This window comes from Neopsephotus bourkii, unplaced genomic scaffold (genome assembly GCF_033783945.1).
Source record: "Neopsephotus bourkii isolate Nb327-2 ecotype Australia unplaced genomic scaffold, CSIRO-AGI_Nbou_v1 NB_1634, whole genome shotgun sequence".
NCBI classification, from domain to species: domain Eukaryota; kingdom Metazoa; phylum Chordata; class Aves; order Psittaciformes; family Psittacidae; genus Neopsephotus; species Neopsephotus bourkii.
The window spans coordinates 9,713,629-9,732,599 of NW_026902109.1; the positions used below are offsets into that span (position 1 = coordinate 9,713,629).

At 36.7% G+C, this 18,971-nt stretch overlaps 1 protein-coding gene across 11 annotated transcripts in view; it reads left to right on the forward strand.

Moving 5' to 3' along the window:
* The window catches only part of LDB3 (LIM domain binding 3), a 127,468-nt gene that overhangs the window by 92,715 nt on the left and 15,782 nt on the right, over window positions 1-18,971 (forward strand). For 6 of the 11 annotated variants that reach the window (XM_061373719.1, XM_061373716.1, XM_061373723.1 and 3 more), the window contains 5 exons: window positions 1,313-1,519; window positions 5,727-5,891; window positions 7,505-7,612; window positions 12,668-12,715; window positions 15,462-15,589. In XM_061373719.1, the coding sequence (XP_061229703.1) occupies window positions 1,313-1,519; window positions 5,727-5,891; window positions 7,505-7,612; window positions 12,668-12,715; window positions 15,462-15,589 (656 nt within the window). The remainder of the gene's footprint in view (window positions 1-1,312; window positions 1,520-5,726; window positions 5,892-7,504; window positions 7,613-12,667; window positions 12,716-15,461; window positions 15,590-18,971) is intronic. The other 5 variants (XM_061373722.1, XM_061373725.1, XM_061373720.1 and 2 more) reach the window with 4 other exon arrangements.

The window sequence follows — 18,971 nt, forward strand, 5'->3', positions numbered from 1 at the left end:
TGAAAGAATGAAATAAACCCCTTGATTCCTGTATAACATCTAAATATAAATTAAATTGAAAAACAACTAACATGTTGGTAGTTCAATTCCATCAGCAATTTTATTTGTGAAAAGTCACCTACAGGACTATGCAGCTGCTTAACTGAAATATTATTTTCTTTTTCTTTATTTTATCAGGAACAATTTCTGATGTATGACTGGTGTTCATGTCATACTACAATGTCTTAATCTAGCATGGTTTGTCATGCCATAGCTTTTCTCCACCACAATTATCATTCATAGCTCTGCTATGCATTTTGATATTCCTACCAATATGGTTTCCAGATTTTACACAAGGTACTTTTTAATTCTTAAAGCCTTTCATAGAATCATCATAAAATGTTTTGGGTTGGAAGGAACCTTAAAGATCACCTAGTTCCAACCCCCCTGCCATGGGCAGGGACACCTTGCACTAGACCAGGTTGCCCATCCAACCTGGACTTGTGGCTGCCCCATCTTTGGCAGTGTTCAACTTCTCTGGGCAACCTGTGCCAGCACCTCACCACCCCTCAAAGTGAAGAACTTCTTCCTAATATCTAATCTAAACCTCCCCTCCTTCATTTTAAAGCCATTCCTCCTTGTCCTGTCACTACAGGCTCTTGTAATAAGTCTTACTCCAGCTTTTTTCTAGGCTCCCTTTAGGTACTGGAAGCTGCTCTAAGGTCTCCCTGGAGCCTTCTCTTCCCCAGGCTGCACAAACCCAACTTTCTCAGCCTGTCTTCATAGAAGCGCTCCAGCCCTCTGAGCATCTCCATAGCCCTCCTCTGGACTTGATCCAACAGGCCTATGTCCTTCTTATGTTGGGGGCCCCAACTGTCAATATTTGTCATGACTTTGTCTGCAATATCCTGATGATCTCCTATGGTAATAAGGAATTTTGGGGATACAAAAAGAGGACACTGGATATTTAAGATATAAATCTTCTTCCAGGAAACAGAAGACAGAGAAATAGAGTCTTCATTATTAAACCTAGACTTAACTTTTCAATTATGAGGTTCAGCACTTTTGTTTTTATTTGTTTTTCTGAAGGTTTTGCTCCATATAAATAACTGCTGTCTCAAAGGGCCAGACATTATCATTCTAAACTGATGCTGTATTTGGTATGGTAGACTGTAAGCACGTGTATCTCTGAAAACTAAAAATAATCAAACAAACCTTTCTCTATTAAACCACCAGTCTCTTCTGTGGCTTGAATTCTGTCTCTCCCTCAAATACCTGCTATTACCTAAGAAATACTTCATTTACAAATCCCCTTGTAATCTTTGTTACTCAGGCCTACAGGTACTGCACATGCGCCACAGTATGTGACCTCAAGTATTTGGCATCCTCCTAAATCTTGCACCATGGATGCCAAAACTGACAATGCTAAGCCAGTGGCCTCCAAGGGGTCTGTGAGGCTTGGAGCGGGTACAAGCCAGAGGGAGGTCAGTTTCACTACTACTGGCCAGAAAGTCCCTCTTACTTCATCCAGTCATCAAAGGTACACTGTGATGTGTAACTGCATAACTGACCTTGTTTGGAGCTTTGGAGTGGTTTGGTAATAACAACCTCTAACTCCTTCAGATGGAAATGTCCATTGCCTAAAAGGCAGATGATGAAGTTCTACAAATTCCAGTAACTTCTAGTTCATGTGGGCTTTAAGTGGCACTGGGTAAAGATTGCACCTACCATATAGAGACAACAGTCAGTAAGCACCTTCTGCATTGAAATAGCAGCTGATGAAGTTTATTGTATTTCTGCAAACATCCATGTACTCGTATTCAAAGGTCTTCCATGCTGTGTCTTTCTCTAAACACAGTTTATTCTACAAATGCCACAGTAAGCAATAATTTTTGCCTATTCATTTTTATTTTTGCTCACTATATTTTGAATTTTTTTACAAGAGATCTGTTGGAGTATTCAAAATAACTTTAGGATTTACGTAAAGGAGTCAAAGTACTGCTTTAATAATCCACTTGATCATTATTTGCAGAGAAAGTCTCAGAATTTAGGACTTTATTAACTGAAAGAAGTTAATCTGCACTCATTTTTTTTAAATGTTTGAGTGCATTTGTTGCTGTGGTTTCTTATTATGATTGTTAACCTTTATTATTCACTTAACCTCTACTGATCTGTGTTCCTTTTCTTGAGTGAAAATCAGCTGAGGAGAGAGATGTTTGTTTTCATCCACCTAACTTACTCACATTGTGCACTTTATGTTTATCTGTTACCACAAATATGGAGATGTTTGAGAAGATCCATTTCCTTTCATTTTCCTTAAAATACAAAAACCTATAAATATTGAAAGTGTACAGAATAATTATATTAAGAAAAAGCCACAAGGTTCTGTAATGTGTGTAAAAATGAGGCTATTATAATAAATGAACTATTTTATAAGATAGCATTTACATTTATCAGTTCCTAAATTCTTCTGCACCTGAAGGACTAAAAAAACCCCAGATTTAAAATCTAAAATGGGGGCAAGCTAAGGGAATAAAAAGTTAAGTTATTTTCTTTGAACACCTAAATAAAATTATTACAAATATATAGTGGTTAAGGTAAAACCAGTCAAGTTAGTCTCCGTCTTTCTATAAAATTGAGTAGAGAACTAGCTACCAACTGCAAATAATTTCTACAACCAGATCACTCTGATTTTTATGGTTACAACTAATTCATTTATACTTATTGCAATTCCTTGTTCTGTTAATGAATATATTTTACCCTGCAGGAAGGCGATGAAGTCTCTTAACATTTTAATCACATAAAAAAACCATCACAAACAGCATTTGTTGTAATTTCTTTAAATTTTATAAGGTATTCCAGTATTAGTTGCATTTATTTCATCTGTATGTGTTTGTCTAGTTCAAATCTGTTTCCACACAGGTTCATGTCAACATATTGTATAGTATGTGTTTTGCTTAACATTTTGGAGATGGTTACAATGATTAAGTAACTTTACTGTTTTCTTCTGTTCAAGGTATGAAGTCTTTATTCTTTCGAAATCTGTAGCAAATTCCCTTTTACATCAGTGAAAATAAATGCAAAATATGTGAATTCCTAGTTTGTATTTGTTCTCAGGACATATATTGACGTCCTTTTTAATGTGCAGTATAGTTTCAGTTGTTTCCTGTTTGTCAAATCAAAGATATGTAAGTACTAAATTCTAACTCAACACCCTTTTAATGTGAGTATTAAAACTTGGTCACAGACTTGCCTGTGATCCATAGCTGTGATGTATAATATACAGCTATGCTACTATGTAGTCTATGCAATTGATACTGTATTAGCTAAGCAGAAGAATTTGCATCATAATGCTGGTGCATCAAGGTGGAAGAACTGATCTGAATTTCAGATGTATAGCATGATGGGCAAACTTTTGCAGAACTGCTGCAAAACTTTTGGTGTAATGATTTGAAAAGCAGAATTGCGAACAGGACGAGTATTTTCAGGAGCTCACTTGTTACATGTATAATAGAAGATGAAACTCATAAGGAAGAAAGTAACTTCTTTTCTGCTTTTGTCATGGGTTGAATTCCACTTTGAAATTGGTAGGCATAACAACCATGCTTCCATTTCAGCTAATCAAATGGTAAAATACTCAGTTGAAATAAAAGACCATCATTTAGACTGCTAAACCATACAAGAAAGTGAAGGAAAGGAGAACAGGAGAAATGGGACAGTCCCTTGAAGAACAAGGGGTGTCACAAATTCTGAATTACCAAGCAGTCATTCTAGGTCCTCAGGAGTATTAACTTCTCGAATCCATGCTGAGGAGTCTTGAATCCATGCTGAGGAGTATTAACTTCTTGAATCCAAGCCAAAGAAAACGTTAGATAGAATGGCTGAAAGACAGAGGAAATATTTGCACAATATTTTCACATAGGAAAAAAGCTGAGAGGAAGAGTGTTTGAGAGGTAGGGTTTGGCTGAAAAACAGTCATGGAACTCTAAGCTTTCCTCTATTATTTGATACTGTGCTCAGGAAGGAATATTTTGTGTATTCTTTGTACACAGCACAAGAGAATTGCTGAATTTCATCACCATCAATGATCACAAAGGAGTCATTTGTAAGAACTCAGAGATGTGGCAATACACTTACAAGTCTGGACAAAAGAAGTAAAAATATATCCATTATGTTCTTATACCACAGCCTGTGGACAAGACAACTATATTATGTACAGTAATGCCCTGATTATAGGAAAAAAAAAGATTATGATAACTACTGAGGAAGATTACAGCACAAAAACGTCCCTTGTGCCTGGGGGGCACATGCTTATATTGCCTCTGAGGTCTGTGCCTCAAAATAGTATGCAATAATCTGGAAAATCAAATTGCAATTAGTTATTTTTCTGTGGCTTATTTGTTCTATGGATAATTTTAAAAATCCACAGTAAAAGCTTCCTAAACATAAAATAAAGCTTTTGTCTTTTGTTTCTTATTTTTATCTTTCCCATTCCCCTTTTAATTTTAAATGACCTAGTGATTTTTATTAGGTTTACTGGCAAATGAAAAATGAAGGCACATATTATTGTTCTTTTGTTGATATTAATTTTATTGAAACAGTCAGCAAAGAACTTGATTCTTGTAAGTCCACTTAATGATTTTTATCTTTATTTTCTTCATTTGATGTAAGAGCTAGTGGAAGACAGTAAACTGAATGTCCCAAAAGATTGGTTCATTTCTTAGCAGTGGATGGCTTTGACTAAACTGTCTTGCAAAACTCTAATGGATAACTTTGCCCCATTTGTCTGTCTGTAAGAGATGATTAATGCTTTCTAATTTGAGTGAGGCTCTAAGGCTGAAATATGTCAATAAGCACTGGGTGCTCTGATAGCAGGTGAGGAAAGACACTTAGTTCAGTAGGTTACTAGAATAGCCACAGAATTTTTATTATTATTAATTTCAGTTAATCTATTTTGCGATCAAATAAAGGGAGAAATAATTAGACATCAATATTTCTCTACTCCATGTTATCTGTGCCACGGTAACATAGGAGCACCACAAGGATAAAACTCATGCTCATCACTTAAGTGATTTTAAAACTGGTGTAGTAAAATTTTATTCCACATCTTAAATTTGCATAGTCTTCGGTGTATAAAAAAACATCTTATTGTTCGATGGGTTGCCCAGTGTAATGTAAGGTGAATCTGGGTCAGAGATTGACTCCTACTAAACATCTTCCCGCTACCTGTATTGCACAAAGCTGACTGAACCCAACACAAGACTGTGCTGACTGGATTCCTAGACTACCAGAAGTTGCAGGAAACATGCTGATACAGGACTGTGATAATACCCTTTAAATTGCTTTTCTTCACCTAATTAAAAAATTTACTCCTAATATAAGCTTCAGCTCCAGGAGTAAATACTGGATGAAGTTTACCTTAGCTCAGAATTTGTGACAGGCTCTTTGCAACCATTTAAGTATGTATGCCATGTTTCCTACCGCTGGCTTCAGTGGAAGCAGGCCTTAAGTACTGAGTAACACCTGGGATAAACTTCAGTCAAGCAGCACCAAAACTGCATTAGTCTTAACTGCACATCTGAGAAGGCCTAACAAATGTCTTATTTTTTTCTTTTTTTTGCGTAGTTGTGCTTTCCCCTCGGTAACACAGTCTGCTACTATGTTTGTAGGTTCAAACATAGTAGCTCTGCATTTAAATATGCACCTTTTAAGATGCTTCTTGTTTTATTTAATTTAACTCTAATTAGTACCCCTGTTGAGCATGCTCCGGTGTCTACCAGTTCTGCCTCTGCTCCTGCACCACATGCTTCAGCCCATCAGCCTGCTGCTGCTGCTCAAAATACAGCCTGTCTGATGATGCCACCAGCAACCGCCTCAGTAGTGCAAGAGTCTTTCTCATCCTCCTTCCAAAGGTAATGCTTCATTGCTTTGTCCTTTTGGAGATACATCCCTGTATGGCTCTGGAAATGCTGCATACACATTCTTAACTTAAGAATGTAGTATGTAAAAGCTGTAATCTATTTTATATGCTTTCACATATTTTAGTGTGTTTTCTTATTTTGAAGCGCATTGTTCATTTTACAAAAACTTTGCAAAACAAAACTTCCCTAAAAATGTAGCTTTAAGTCTGCAACACAACTTACATTCTCAGAAAGCAAGGCAAGGATTAAAACTAGAACTGTTTTTTCACCACTTGTAATAAAACTAAAGCTCCTCATAATAATTACAGTGAATGAGGGTTCTTGTAATAGTGTTTCTGCAGTATGGCATGAAAAGCAAAATTAGAAAATGTTATTTACTCCTGTGATTCAGCTTACCATATCATAGCAGAAGTCAGTAAAACATGGTCGACAATGAGCAATATGTCAGTAAAACCACACACTTGATGTTTGACTTGCTCTGTAAGGTATTAAGTAATTTCTGTTGGATTTCTCTGCTCTCTTTTCTCTAATGAGATTTAGCCCTAGAGCTAAAGTGAGTTCCAAAGAGGTGTGTATTCAGAACACTTATAGTGCGGGTGTTAGAGTTGTATATTAAAAGCTGTCAAGGCAGTCTGTGAAGAAATGCATGGGGTTTATATTGCTGTCACTTACGTTACAGTAATTTTGGAGATGGTAAGAGTGAATTCCCCCCCCCCCTTATTTTTTTCCACATGAACGTTCCTAAAAGATGTTGCATGCTTTAAAAATCCAAGGAAAAACGCAAGTAGAATTGTAAACTACTTCAAATAATTGAGATCTGACGTGCAGTCTGTCATAGCTTCAATTTGTGTGAATGGGATTGGAAATATTCTCTCGGCTCTATTTCTTGTTTAATTTTTCCAGTTGACTGAAATTATATACATATACAAATCAGTTTCTTCTCACTTTAGTCAGTTTTACTAAACTGTGACCTACCAGACTCCAGTGTTTTTATTTCAGTGCAAGAAAAGCAATCATCCAGCCAGCAAAAGAGGTTCGAATAAGGTATTGTTCTGTACTTTAGGCTGCGCTGTAAGGCACTTTCATGTGAATTAATGATATGTTTTAAATAATTTTTAGCCCACAGTTGAAACTGTAACATGAAGAAAATGGATTGTCTAATACATGCTTCAGAAGTAAATGCCTCTACTAAAGTAATCATGCTGATGACTTAATGTTTTAAATAGGAGAATTGTTTGTCTACTACTACTTTCATATTAAAAAGTCCAGCTCAAATTCAGGCTCAAACATCTTCAGATCTTGCAGATCAAAACATGTATCATTGACAAAAGTCCTGTCCTAAAGTACTGTCTTTCTGAGTAATCAATAGACTCTGGTTTTAAGATTTTTACATGATGTGCATTTTGTCTTGTGTTCTGTAGGAATGTGCTTGATTGTGCTACTCTGTAAGTCTGCAGATATATGCTACAGAAAACCTGTTCCTGTAACTATGCAGCAGTCCTCCTGTATCTGAACTCCAACAAAGCTTGATTCTGATGTCATTGTCTTTGCCCCTCTGAAATTATTTTGTACATGCTTTCATGCTTTTACTGTGTCTTCTGCAGAGTGCCTGCAGCCCCCAGCTCTCTCTCACAGCCTAAGCCTTATCATGGGTCCAAGAACATGTCAGTAGCAGCTTCCACTATTTCATCTGCTATCTCATCTCAGTCTAGGTATATCTGTAAAGCTCTCTTCTTTTAATTTGTTTTTATTCTGTATTACTCTCTGTGATTTAAGGTTTTCACCTTCTTAAGAGATTGGCTTTGGCAGGGACCATTGAAAAGCATGACATGTTTAAAGGAACAGCCTTCTTGCTTATCTCTCACATTAAAACTGAGCTAGGAAACACCTAAGCTTTAAATTTAAGATATGCAACCAAAATAGCCTTTTGGAACAGAGGTGTTTAATTTGGTTGGTTTGTGCTGGTTTTGCCATCCTAACATGGAAATATTTGTCTAGTGACACTGGTAAGAATGACTTTTTTTTTTTCTTGGTGAAAACAGGGTCACAGGAATCACAGACCTTCTTTTATTATGCTTTTCATCATGACTTAACAAAAGACCACTGATAGGCAAAGGTAGCATCACTAGAAAGAGAGAATGCTGCTGTACTGCTTCACTGCTAAGCCTTTTAACTGCTTTCATTAACAGTTTGCCAAGACTAACAGAGGAGAAACCAGTACATTTTAAGATCCGTTATTTGAACACAATCTTCAGAAATAATGGAAAGCTGAATCAGCAATACATTTGAGATTATAATTATCCATGTCTCTCTTATCTTGATATGAAAAGGAGTCATAGAATGGTTTGGGTTGGAAGGGACCTTAAAAAATCACCTGGTTCCAAGTCCTCTGCCATGGATAGGGACACCTTCCAAAGCTATACATCAACAAGTATAATGATCTTTCTCAAGAGTGAAGGATCTTTCTCAGTGAAGATACTTATTCTAAAATGCAATCTAAACCTCCCCTGGTGCAATTTAATGCTGTTTTCTCTTATCCTATGGCTTGTTACTTGGGAGGGTACTCACTGATTTTCAGAAGTAATTCTTACATTGCTTTTTATTCAATACGTGAGGTATGATTAAGCTCATAAATATCACCAGTACTAGTTCATCCACTGTTTGTTTTAATAACAAATCTCTTTTTAGCCAGTTGGAATGATCACTTAATCTCTGTGAGAAGAGGGTTCTACATGGTTGTTGCAGGAGACCATTAAAAGTCTCTTATAACCAGGGAAATCCCTCGCTGCCTAAGCAAAGGTAACTGTGAATATCTGAGCTACAGAAAATACTGTTTTAGGGTTTCTCTCAATTGAGTACTGCAGTGTATCCATCAGTCAGAAGATGAAATTAGATTGAAGCCTTGGTGACTACTCTGGCTGGAGAGAAGATATCTTCATTAGTCTATATTTTTATTAGTCTATATATTAGGACCCATATTAGACTATATATTAGGACCCATATACCTCTCTTGATATTAGAGGTATATTTTCACTTACCTGCGTAAGAGATTGCCTTGGTATTCTACTGCCTTCAGTGAGAATTATATGTGGTAGCTAATAATAGCACTCTAAAGCCTGCATGTAGTAGTAGTTCTGCATGTAGTACTTTTTCTTTCTGCAGTATATGCATATTTCATTGAGATTAGAATTCTTGTCACATAGGATCTTAGTTTTTCTCCTTCAAGAAAAATGATCAGAAAATATAATACTTCATTTTAAAGAACAATTTTTTGGAGGAATGCAGAAAGATAAAATCACAGATGCATTGCATCTATCAGTCTAGGACTCTACTGGTAAAAGCTTAATCAGATTTATTTTATTGCACATCCATGATTAGAAAGGCTTGAGTAAAAAGCATTCTTCTACTCATTGACAATTTCTGAGTATCTTAAATAGGAGGATATAAGGGAAGGGCTAAAGAACACATCATGCTTTCAAAATGTCAAAACTACATATTTTCCAGTTTTAAGAAATATCTTTATTTCAGGCTTGGGGTTGGTGTTTTTTTTTTTTTTAATTATTCTCTGAAGCTGCCTGACTGGGTGAAGAAAAACACAGACTTGAACACTGAGAAAGTTGCTAGTCCATTCTGAATTAGTTATAAAGACCTACCTGGAGTCATCTAAAAACTCTGGAACTCAATATTAATATATGAATCATAGTGTCATGAGCTTTTAAATCAGTCATAAAAGTGGTAGATCTGTAGAAACCTTTCAGAGGCAGTTTATCGTCATAGAAAATCTTTAAAATAAGGCTGCCCAAGTAGGCAGAAGGTATATTTTCACAAAATGGTGTGTGCATTTTTTTTTTAACTGAAGGCTGTGCATTTAAGAAGCTCATAATTCATTTGTATTCATCCCAAAACTAACGATAGACCTTCTGAGTCCCAGAATAGGCATTCTTCATTCTTCATACTGAAGTATGGTAGCTGTGTTAGAATATGTATATACAGAATGTAATGGTTACTTGGGGCAGATTGACAACTGCTGGCATAGCTTTTGGTATAAGAAGTAGATGCAGATATCTGTTATCTGTTGGGATAAATCTACTCTTCCATAAATGACCTTTGTTTTCGTTGCTGTCTTGGAAATGACAGTCAAACAACAGTTATGTATAGTTTACATATAAACAGCTAATAAATTAGTATAAAGATAGCCATTATTTGCTGACACTACTTGCATGTCTGTCTTAGAGCTAATATGATACTATTTCTTGATTTATCCACTTGACTTTAATTTTACATTCTTTTAATGGGGAGAAGGGAAGCAGTGTGTGGCATTGACATTACAAATTGATTTGTAGTTATATATCAATATGAACTAATCAGTGTGAATCACACCTTCAATGAGTAATGAGTATAAAAAGGTCACCTTGAGATATTAAAGTTTACTTCCAATTCAGATGTCTTTTATCTCTTGCATTATTGGCATGAAACATTTTACCTTTTCCTGCCCCTTTGAGAGGAAGCAGGTTGTTTGGGGAGACTCAGTGTCTCCATTCTTTGAAGGTTTTCAAGACATCACTGGATAAGACACTGAGTAACCTGGGCTGACCTTGGACCTGGACTTGCTTTGAGCAGGAGGGAGGTGAGAGTCCTCCTGAGGTCTCATCCAACCTCAGAATTCTGTGAACCTGTGAAAACAACTGTCCATTTCAGAAAGCAATGCCTTAATCAGACTACTAAAAAACTATTGCTCATACCTGGCAATTACTTAAGTCAAAGATGTAAGATCTACTGCGCATCAGCTTTATATGCTGCTGTCCTAATATCTTACTTGCCAATGGATGACACACGATATCATACTGACTTATGCTTTGAGCTGTTCTGAGCTGCCAAATGTTACTGTCTTGGCTGGTGTCTCTCTTGGAAGTTCAGTAATGCAGCAAACCTTGGGACACAAAGGCAAATGAGAAACTTGTCAGACCTGTAAAAAATGTGTTCCGTAATAACTGGATAAAGAAGCAAACCCCATTTGTTTGTTTGGTTTTTTGGAGGGCTGTATTGTAGCTGAAATAGGTTCTTTATTTTTGAGCACTACTTCCATGTTTGTTTTTAAACTGTCACATAGCTAGTGTATTCAAACATAAGGGACTAAAACTGACTTCTAAATGTGTAACTCAAGGCATGCCAAAGTACAGACTTAAAAATCCAGTTTCAGCTTCACATATACCATTGGAGCATTGCAGCATTTGATATGATTTTAGTTCAAAATAAAATATGGATGACCTTAGTTACAACAGTATCCCCACCCTGTAAAACTTGCTCAGATAGAATGAGGCTGAGATTCTACCACCATTGTTTCAGTGTTTGTTGGTTTGATTTTGGTTTTAGTTTGGTTTGGTTTTTCCTTCTAGATACCTTAAAAAGGTCCACCAAGAAAATGTGGGAGGATTTCTTGGTTACAGTCCTTAGGTATTTAAATCTGACTTGAAACTTTGGCAGATCCAATTTCTATAGTGATTTTGCCTTTGTGAACAAGGCCATACACATAACATCTAACGTAAGTAAAATCTGTATAATGTTCCTAAAGAGGAATGATTGAACTAAGTCATTAATCCTTAACTGACCGTGTTACACTTCCTTTTAAATCTGCAATGTTATCTTACTTTTTCACACGCAATCTTACTTACAAAGAGGAAAGCATAGCTGGAGTGTTTTAAATACACTATGAAGCTCTTTATGCAAGTGGTTGTTCCATCTGGAAGATAAAAGCAGGGCAACCACTGAGACAGCACTCTGGGGATACAAAAACAGGAGAAATGATGGAAAGTTACAACTATGGTTCTAAACGGAAGGTGTAGGTTTTGTGGTCCTAGGATTTTAATCCAAGCACTGTGTCTGTGGTAAAGGGAAGAAAATCTCTTCTTCAGAAGCTATGGTAATGACTGATACATATGATAGGCTTCCAGTAATTTTGGCAAATGTGGGCTTTGCCTCTTTGGGATATACTGATGCCATGCAGCCCTGCCCTGCACTGCATTTAGACCAGAGTGGTGTTAATTCTGAATCCTCTTGTTTCTCATATCATACATTATATAGGCTTTTAAGTACTTTCTGTATTTATAGAAAAGAATCATTCATGTTCTGAAACAATGCTGTTTCCCCAAGAAAAAAAAAAAAACTCCCTGTTTCCCTAAGACTCTCTGTAGTAAATAAAGAGGAGAATGGTACAGCAAAGGAAAAGTTTAATGTGATGGCTTCATGTTATTGCTGCAACTATCTTTAGCCTGTCCTTTCTGTGAGGTTGTCCTAGTTGCTTCATAAGCTAGGAAACTTAGGTGATCTTTGGACTTCAGTTCATTCAAGGTTTTCTTTTAAAGTTTGATGCAACTTTAGCTTATGACACTGACAAAAAGAAACTCTTACTTTTTCTGTACTAATACAAATAAATGGTGAATGTGAAAGCAAACAATGCAGTGGTTGATTTAAAATTCAACAACTAAAGAATAGAAAAAGTGAATGAGAATGACTTCGGGAGCAGTACACCCAGCTCATTTATTTATGTTACCATTATTCAGGTTTCGCTGTGATTCCTAGCTTAAATAAGATAAACAAGCAAAATGTAATTTGTAAAGTAATACTGATCTTGTATGATTATAAATATGTCCATGTTGTTTACTTTAGCATGTAAGAGCACCTCTTAAACATAAGGAAATTCACTGTAGGACAAGATATCCCAATTTTCTTGGTATATTTTTTCAAATACAACTTTTGTCTCATTTTAGTTTCAACCGGCATTCTTCCACCTCCATCAACTACCAGTCAAAGAAGAGGTATAAATATGTTTTCTGCAGCTACACTACCTTAAAAGCACTTAACAAAACAGTTTACTGTTGCTAGTAGGCATCTAGTAAAGTGTTAACATAAAAATGATCTGCTTAGAAATATTTACTCTTTCTGACAACTAATCGTTTTCAGAGCCGGTATTTAATTCGCTGCCTGTCACATGTTGTTGGCTACTACAGATAAATTCAGTAAGGGTGCTTTCACTGCTTCTCAAGGTGCCATTGCTCCATTGCTTCCTGTCTCATTAAAGCATCTTTTATCCTTAGGACATCTTTTTATTCTTTTCCTTCTTTCTTTTTTTCTTTTTTATTTCTTCTCTTTCCCTCCTTTCTTTCCCTTCCTTCTTTTCCTTCCTTCTTTCTTTTCATCACATGCATCTTTTCAGCAGAAATTCTGATAAATCTTTTAACTTCACTAAAACACTTAATAATGTAGTATATAATTTTATTTCTCTTTGATAAGCCTTCTGATCTTCCTCACTGTAATTAATACGCATCATACACTTGTAAAATAGTTCAGCAATTGACTTCCTTTAATTTTGCCATGATTTTGGTACTATGAATATGTGGGGGGTTTTATGTGTGGTGTTCTTTGTTTTTTCAACTTTATTTCCCTAAATATAAAAGTGGTGTCATTTTACCATGCTGTTAACTTTGGGAAGCACTTGCATTTTGAATAACCATTTTTCTCATGACAGTCTAAGTGTCAGTCGTCTGGCTCAGAACTTCTTTATGTATTTTGTACATTAAGAGAGCTTGAAATAAGTCTTTCTGCCAGTGGACCTGCACATCTGGGAGTAGTATGCCATTTTCAGATTAAGGCTGTATGACACATGATGTAAAATCTTTTAATCCACATTGTAAATATTGATCACTGATCCTGTAAAGGTAAGTATGTTTTACTGGTTTTCTGTCTTGTTTACCTTGAATAGTAAATTTTAAAATGAGGAAATACTAGACTTTAAAACAAGGAAAAGTCTTTGACAGTATGTGTTTAGCTAAAGGCATTTTGAAAGCTGTGTGTGAAGCCAATGTACCTGAAGTGTACAGCTTCCTGACTGTGCTATGGTATGAGCAATGATCCTCTGTCCAGTGACCCCGAGTACAGTGCAGTCGTATGTACTACAGGTGAGGAGGCACCAACAGGAAAGAGATGGTATGAATGAAAAGTAAAAATTCTTACTGTGCTTAGAATAGCTTTAGTGGTTACAAAATCACAGCATAATTCACAACAGAATTTACGGTGAATACAAACCCACTAGAACATTTTATCTTGGGAGAGTCCTGTTCACTCATGGTACAGTTCACTCATATAGCCCTAAGTCCTAGACTAAGTACAGAAATAATCAGTTGTAGTCATTGTAGTAATAGCTATGTTTGTAGGTCTAACTAAACAGATAAAATAGCCCGAGGCAGTGATGCTATGCAAATTAGATCTATAATATAAGCACTGTCAGAGTAGCAAAATGCTATGTTGTGAGGATAGGTTTGGTTTGCTCAAAATTAAAAATCATTTACATGTGTCAGAATGGGTTTTTTTTTACCAGGACTTGAAGGAATTTGCTAGGTTTGCCATATGTAAAAATTCTCCACATGGCATCTATTTCCACTGCTAAAGAAGGTACAAGTCAAGATGGACCAGTGGTCTTGCAAAGCTGGATGTTTCTTGTGCTGACAACTGTTTTCCTATAGACAAAGCTAATATGGAAATAACTCCTAAGCTGTCAGCACAAATGGATAGGGATTTGATTCATACAGAGGGTGAAACTGAAGGGGAAAACAAAGTAGAAGTATGTTTTCCTGGTGAGTAACAATGATGTTCAACAATGAATGTTTTTTTTTTTTTTATTGCACACATCTCAGTATCTGTTGCTTCCCTCCCTTGTACTTTATTATTTATTTCTTTGTTTATAATGCTCTTTTAGTGGTCTATGAAGCAAAGTCACTACAAATAAAATCATCCTAAGGAACAGGCAAATAGAAGAGGCATGTATTTCAAAGTGTTACTTTGGTCAAACTGAGAATCACTATCTGAGCCATAAGATACAGAAAAACTATTTCTCACTGATGTTTTGAATCCTGAGCAAAAGTTTTTAATCTAAGAATCCATCAAGTGCATCATAATATTGCATATCATGTGCTTTTGGTTTAGCTAAATCTGAACATTAGAAAAATTATTGTAAATTCTGGTTTCAGTTTAAACAGAGAAAAAAGTTAGTTTCAGAAATGTTTTTTTAAAGGTCACTACAATCTTTCTGAAAAACAGTACAATGCTTATAAACAGTAGTTAGTATTTGTAGTAGCAGTAATTGTTCTTAAAACTGATCTTTTTAAGTCAAGGAGATATCCCTCATTGATTTATCTTACAAAAGAACAGGCCTGTTTGTTTATAGAGGGCCAGAAGATCCAAACTTTGTATGCATGTTCCTGAAGTCTGATCCCTTGTTAAACTTAGAATTCCTTTAATAAATTTCTCCTATTCCTTCTGTAAGCTATTTTCTGTGACAACAAGAGCAACTTGGCATTATGCAAAATCCTTATTTGGCTATTTTTTCTTTCCAAAATTTGTCTCAGCGTTTCTTAGCAATGACAACTAATGAATCTCGCTATGTTCTCTCCATAGCTCTCAAGGACAGTTCCTCTCCCAGTGCTTTGGAAGCTGCCAAACCCGTTATTTCAGTAGCAGTAACTTTTGCTGTTTGTGAAGTTGCTCATACCTTCATTTTGCTTTTAGAAACACAAGCCAGTCATATACTCCAATGCCAGTTTCAGGAAGCTATGGTGAAAGCCCTGCTGCTTCTGGTACTTCCAAAATGAGAGTTGTTACTACTGCCAGCATAAAGCCTTCTGTCTACCAGCCAGGTAAGGTGGCTTCAAAGTACTGAGAGGATTCAGAAAAGAAATGCACAAGCTTTTTTTAGAAAATGCAAAGAAAGCACATCTTGCAATAGGACACACAGTAGGAAAGATTTACACATGTGGAACCAAATGGTGCTAGTTAGTAGTTTTGCTTCAGGTTATCTTAAGATCAAGCATTATGTTTTATTTGTATTCTGCTTTGGAGTGAAAATGTGGAACAAACGGAAAAAGAAGAAAAGCAAGGCGGAAATCTGTAATAAAAAATATGTAGCCTGGTTTTTTAAAATAAATCCATTTGTAAAATAACCTAGTGTGCCAAGTTGGGAGCCCAGTTACACTTCAGAGTTGCTAAAACAGCTTAAGAATGCACAGCTCGGGAAGGAAATAAAATAAGTAAAGGTAGCTTGAGTAGGATGGATTTGCAAAATAGCCAGGGGCGAACACTGAACTTCTCAAACTCAGGCTTGTAATTAAAATAAAGTTCGACCTATTAAGGTATTTCTTATGCTATGCTTCTGTTTCCCACATACCTAGTTTCTGAAGGAATATACTTGATTATTCATTCATGTGGAAAATATACTCCTTGATGTTATTTAAATTCCCCTTGTATTAGTGTGTTACCAACAGAGTGAGCTAACACCATCGATGACCAAAATGTGAACCCTCAAAATGAACAAATTAAATGAGGCAGCAATATAAGTCTAAATGCAGGTCTGTTTCAAATTAAGCTTCTCCTGATCTTAGCAAAAGAATTAAAATGTTGATTTATATCTTGATTGTCAAGTAAATATGAAAAGGCCAAGAATTCTAACAAGCTTAAACCCTGTCTTCTGTAATGTTCTATGTCTGGATCTACTGAAAGGAAACCAATGCAGAAATTTTACTCAGACATAAAGCAGACAGGAAGATGGACAGTGGGGTTGAGCGCGCCCTCAGCAAGTTTGCCGATGACACCAAGCTCTGTGGTTCGGTTGATACGCTGGAGGGAAGGAATGCCATCCAGAGGGACCTTGACACGCTTGTGAGGTGGGCTGATGCCAACCTTATGAAGTTTAACCATGCCAAGTGCAAGGTCCTACACCTGGGTCGGAGCAATCCCAGGCACAGCTACAGGCTGGGCAGAGAAGAGATTCAGAGCAGCCCTGCAGGGAAGGACTTGGGGGTGCTGGTCGATGAGAAAATGAACATGAGCTGGCCTCAGTGTGCGCTTGCAGCCCAGAAAGCCAACCATATCCTGGGCTGCATCAAAAGGAGTGTGACCAGCAGATCAAAGGAGGTGATCCTGCCCCTTTATTCTGCTCTTGTGAGACCTCACTTGGAGTATTGTGTCCAGTTCTGGTGTCCTCAACATAAAAAGGACATGGATCTGTTGGAACAAGTCCAGAGGAGGGCCACAAGAATGATCAGGGGACTGGAGCACCTCCCATATGAAGATCAGCTGAGAAAGTTGGGGCTGTTCAGCCTGGAGAAGAGAAGGCTGCGTGGAGACCTCATAGCAGCCTTCCAGTATCTGAAAGGGGGCCTATAGGGATGCTGGGGATGGACTCTTCATTAGGGATTATAGTGGTAGGACAAGGGGTAATGGGTTAAAACTCAAACAGGGGAAGTTTAGATTGGATATAAAGAGGAAATTCTTTCCTGTTAGGGTGGTGAGGCACTGGAATAGGTTGTCCAGGGAGGTTGTGAATGCTCCATCCCTGGCCATGTTCAAGGCCAGGTTGGACGAGGCCTTGGGTGATATGGTTTAGAGCGAGGTGTCCCTGCCCATGGCAGGGGGGTTGCAACTTAGAATAGAATCATAGAATAGTTAGGGCTGGAAAGGATCTTGAGGTCCTTTCCAACCCTAACTATTCTATGATTCTATGATTTTTGTATCTGAGTTACAAAGGTGGAAAATCCTGTTCAGAGTTACCATGAGCTGTTTAAGGGTCTCAAAGTAAATACAAATTTCAGCTTCTCATTTGCTTTTGGTTAAGTGTGTCAGCATATACCATGTTCTCACTGAAGGCAAATATTATTATTTTTGTCTTGCAAAAGAAGGAAAGATGAAGACAGGGTTTATTTCCATAATGCAGAACAGAGCAAACTGTGGCAAGTCAAACTGTCTCCAAAATACACTGATTGCTACCAAGCCCGATGCTCATTTGGGGGAACTATAAACTCCAGTTCTCAGTATGCAAACCTGCCACAGAAATGAATCTGTAGCTGTATCAAATTAGTAGCTGTATCTGCTAAAGAAAAAGCTGGCTGTTGAATTAGACTTGGAATAAGAGGCAATGTTTTTGATCTCTCCTGTGTGGGGCATCTTCTTTGCAATTCCTTATATTGCTGGTTTTGAGTCCTACTGCCAATAAAGGCTTAAAATACAGAGTATGGAAACTGTTCTGTGGCACTATTTATACAGCAAATTTACTTCAGCTGCACATATTGTCTGACTGCATGTGGAAAATTCTTATTTTGCAGGCACTGCATGGATATAGTGTACTTTAGAGGGCAGGAGAAAATTCATAATAATATCTAATGTGATATATTACAAAGACAAAATTCAAATAGCATTAAGAGTGGCAGAGAAAGAAACAGTAAATCTCCCTATATTGTTCAAGACTTTGAAATATCCAATAAGGTTTCTAAAACACCTTTGTAATTGAACCCCAAAATTATTCAGGTATAAAAGAGATTACAGACAAGGATTTTATTGAAGATGTTTGGGGTTTCTGTGGTACATTTTTAAAGTTTTATACATTTGATGTAGCAGCATTTCATTGTTTTGGAAGGTGAGCTGGCCCTCGAAACAGTTGCAGTCCTGAGCAAACAGGAAATTGTCACTTGGGAAGAAATGGAGGAAACGGCATTTCCTGTCACAGATGGGAAAGTTCAATAGTACTTTGAAACAAGCCATCAAGACAGTTATAAAACTTCCTCACTCAGCCTTGTCAATGCACATAAATTCTGTCCAGCAGGATCAATTCAGCCTCAATCTGAGAGACCAGCTGTTCTCAAACTGGTAAATGAGATCACAGAATACCTGGTTTTCTTCCAATCTGAATTCAACCTCAGGCTTTTGCAATAACTATACTCTCACTTATCAAATAATTTCTTAGACTTCTATTTTTCTACATCTACTGTGTGAAAAGTCCAAAATAGTGGAGATTAAGGATTTGCAACATAGAATTTAGAAGAGGAATGTCTTTATTCTAGCTATTTGTGTTGATGGGAATGAAATGACTGGTTTCCTATAAAAAAGTGAACCAGCAACTTCCAGATTAAAACATGCAGCAGCAGTCTCATACATGCAATATCCAGAAACCTGAATCAATCACTAAGAGAATTTACAGGACTATTTTAATTTGTGTCAGTTTGAAAATAAATAAATAAATGGGGCTAA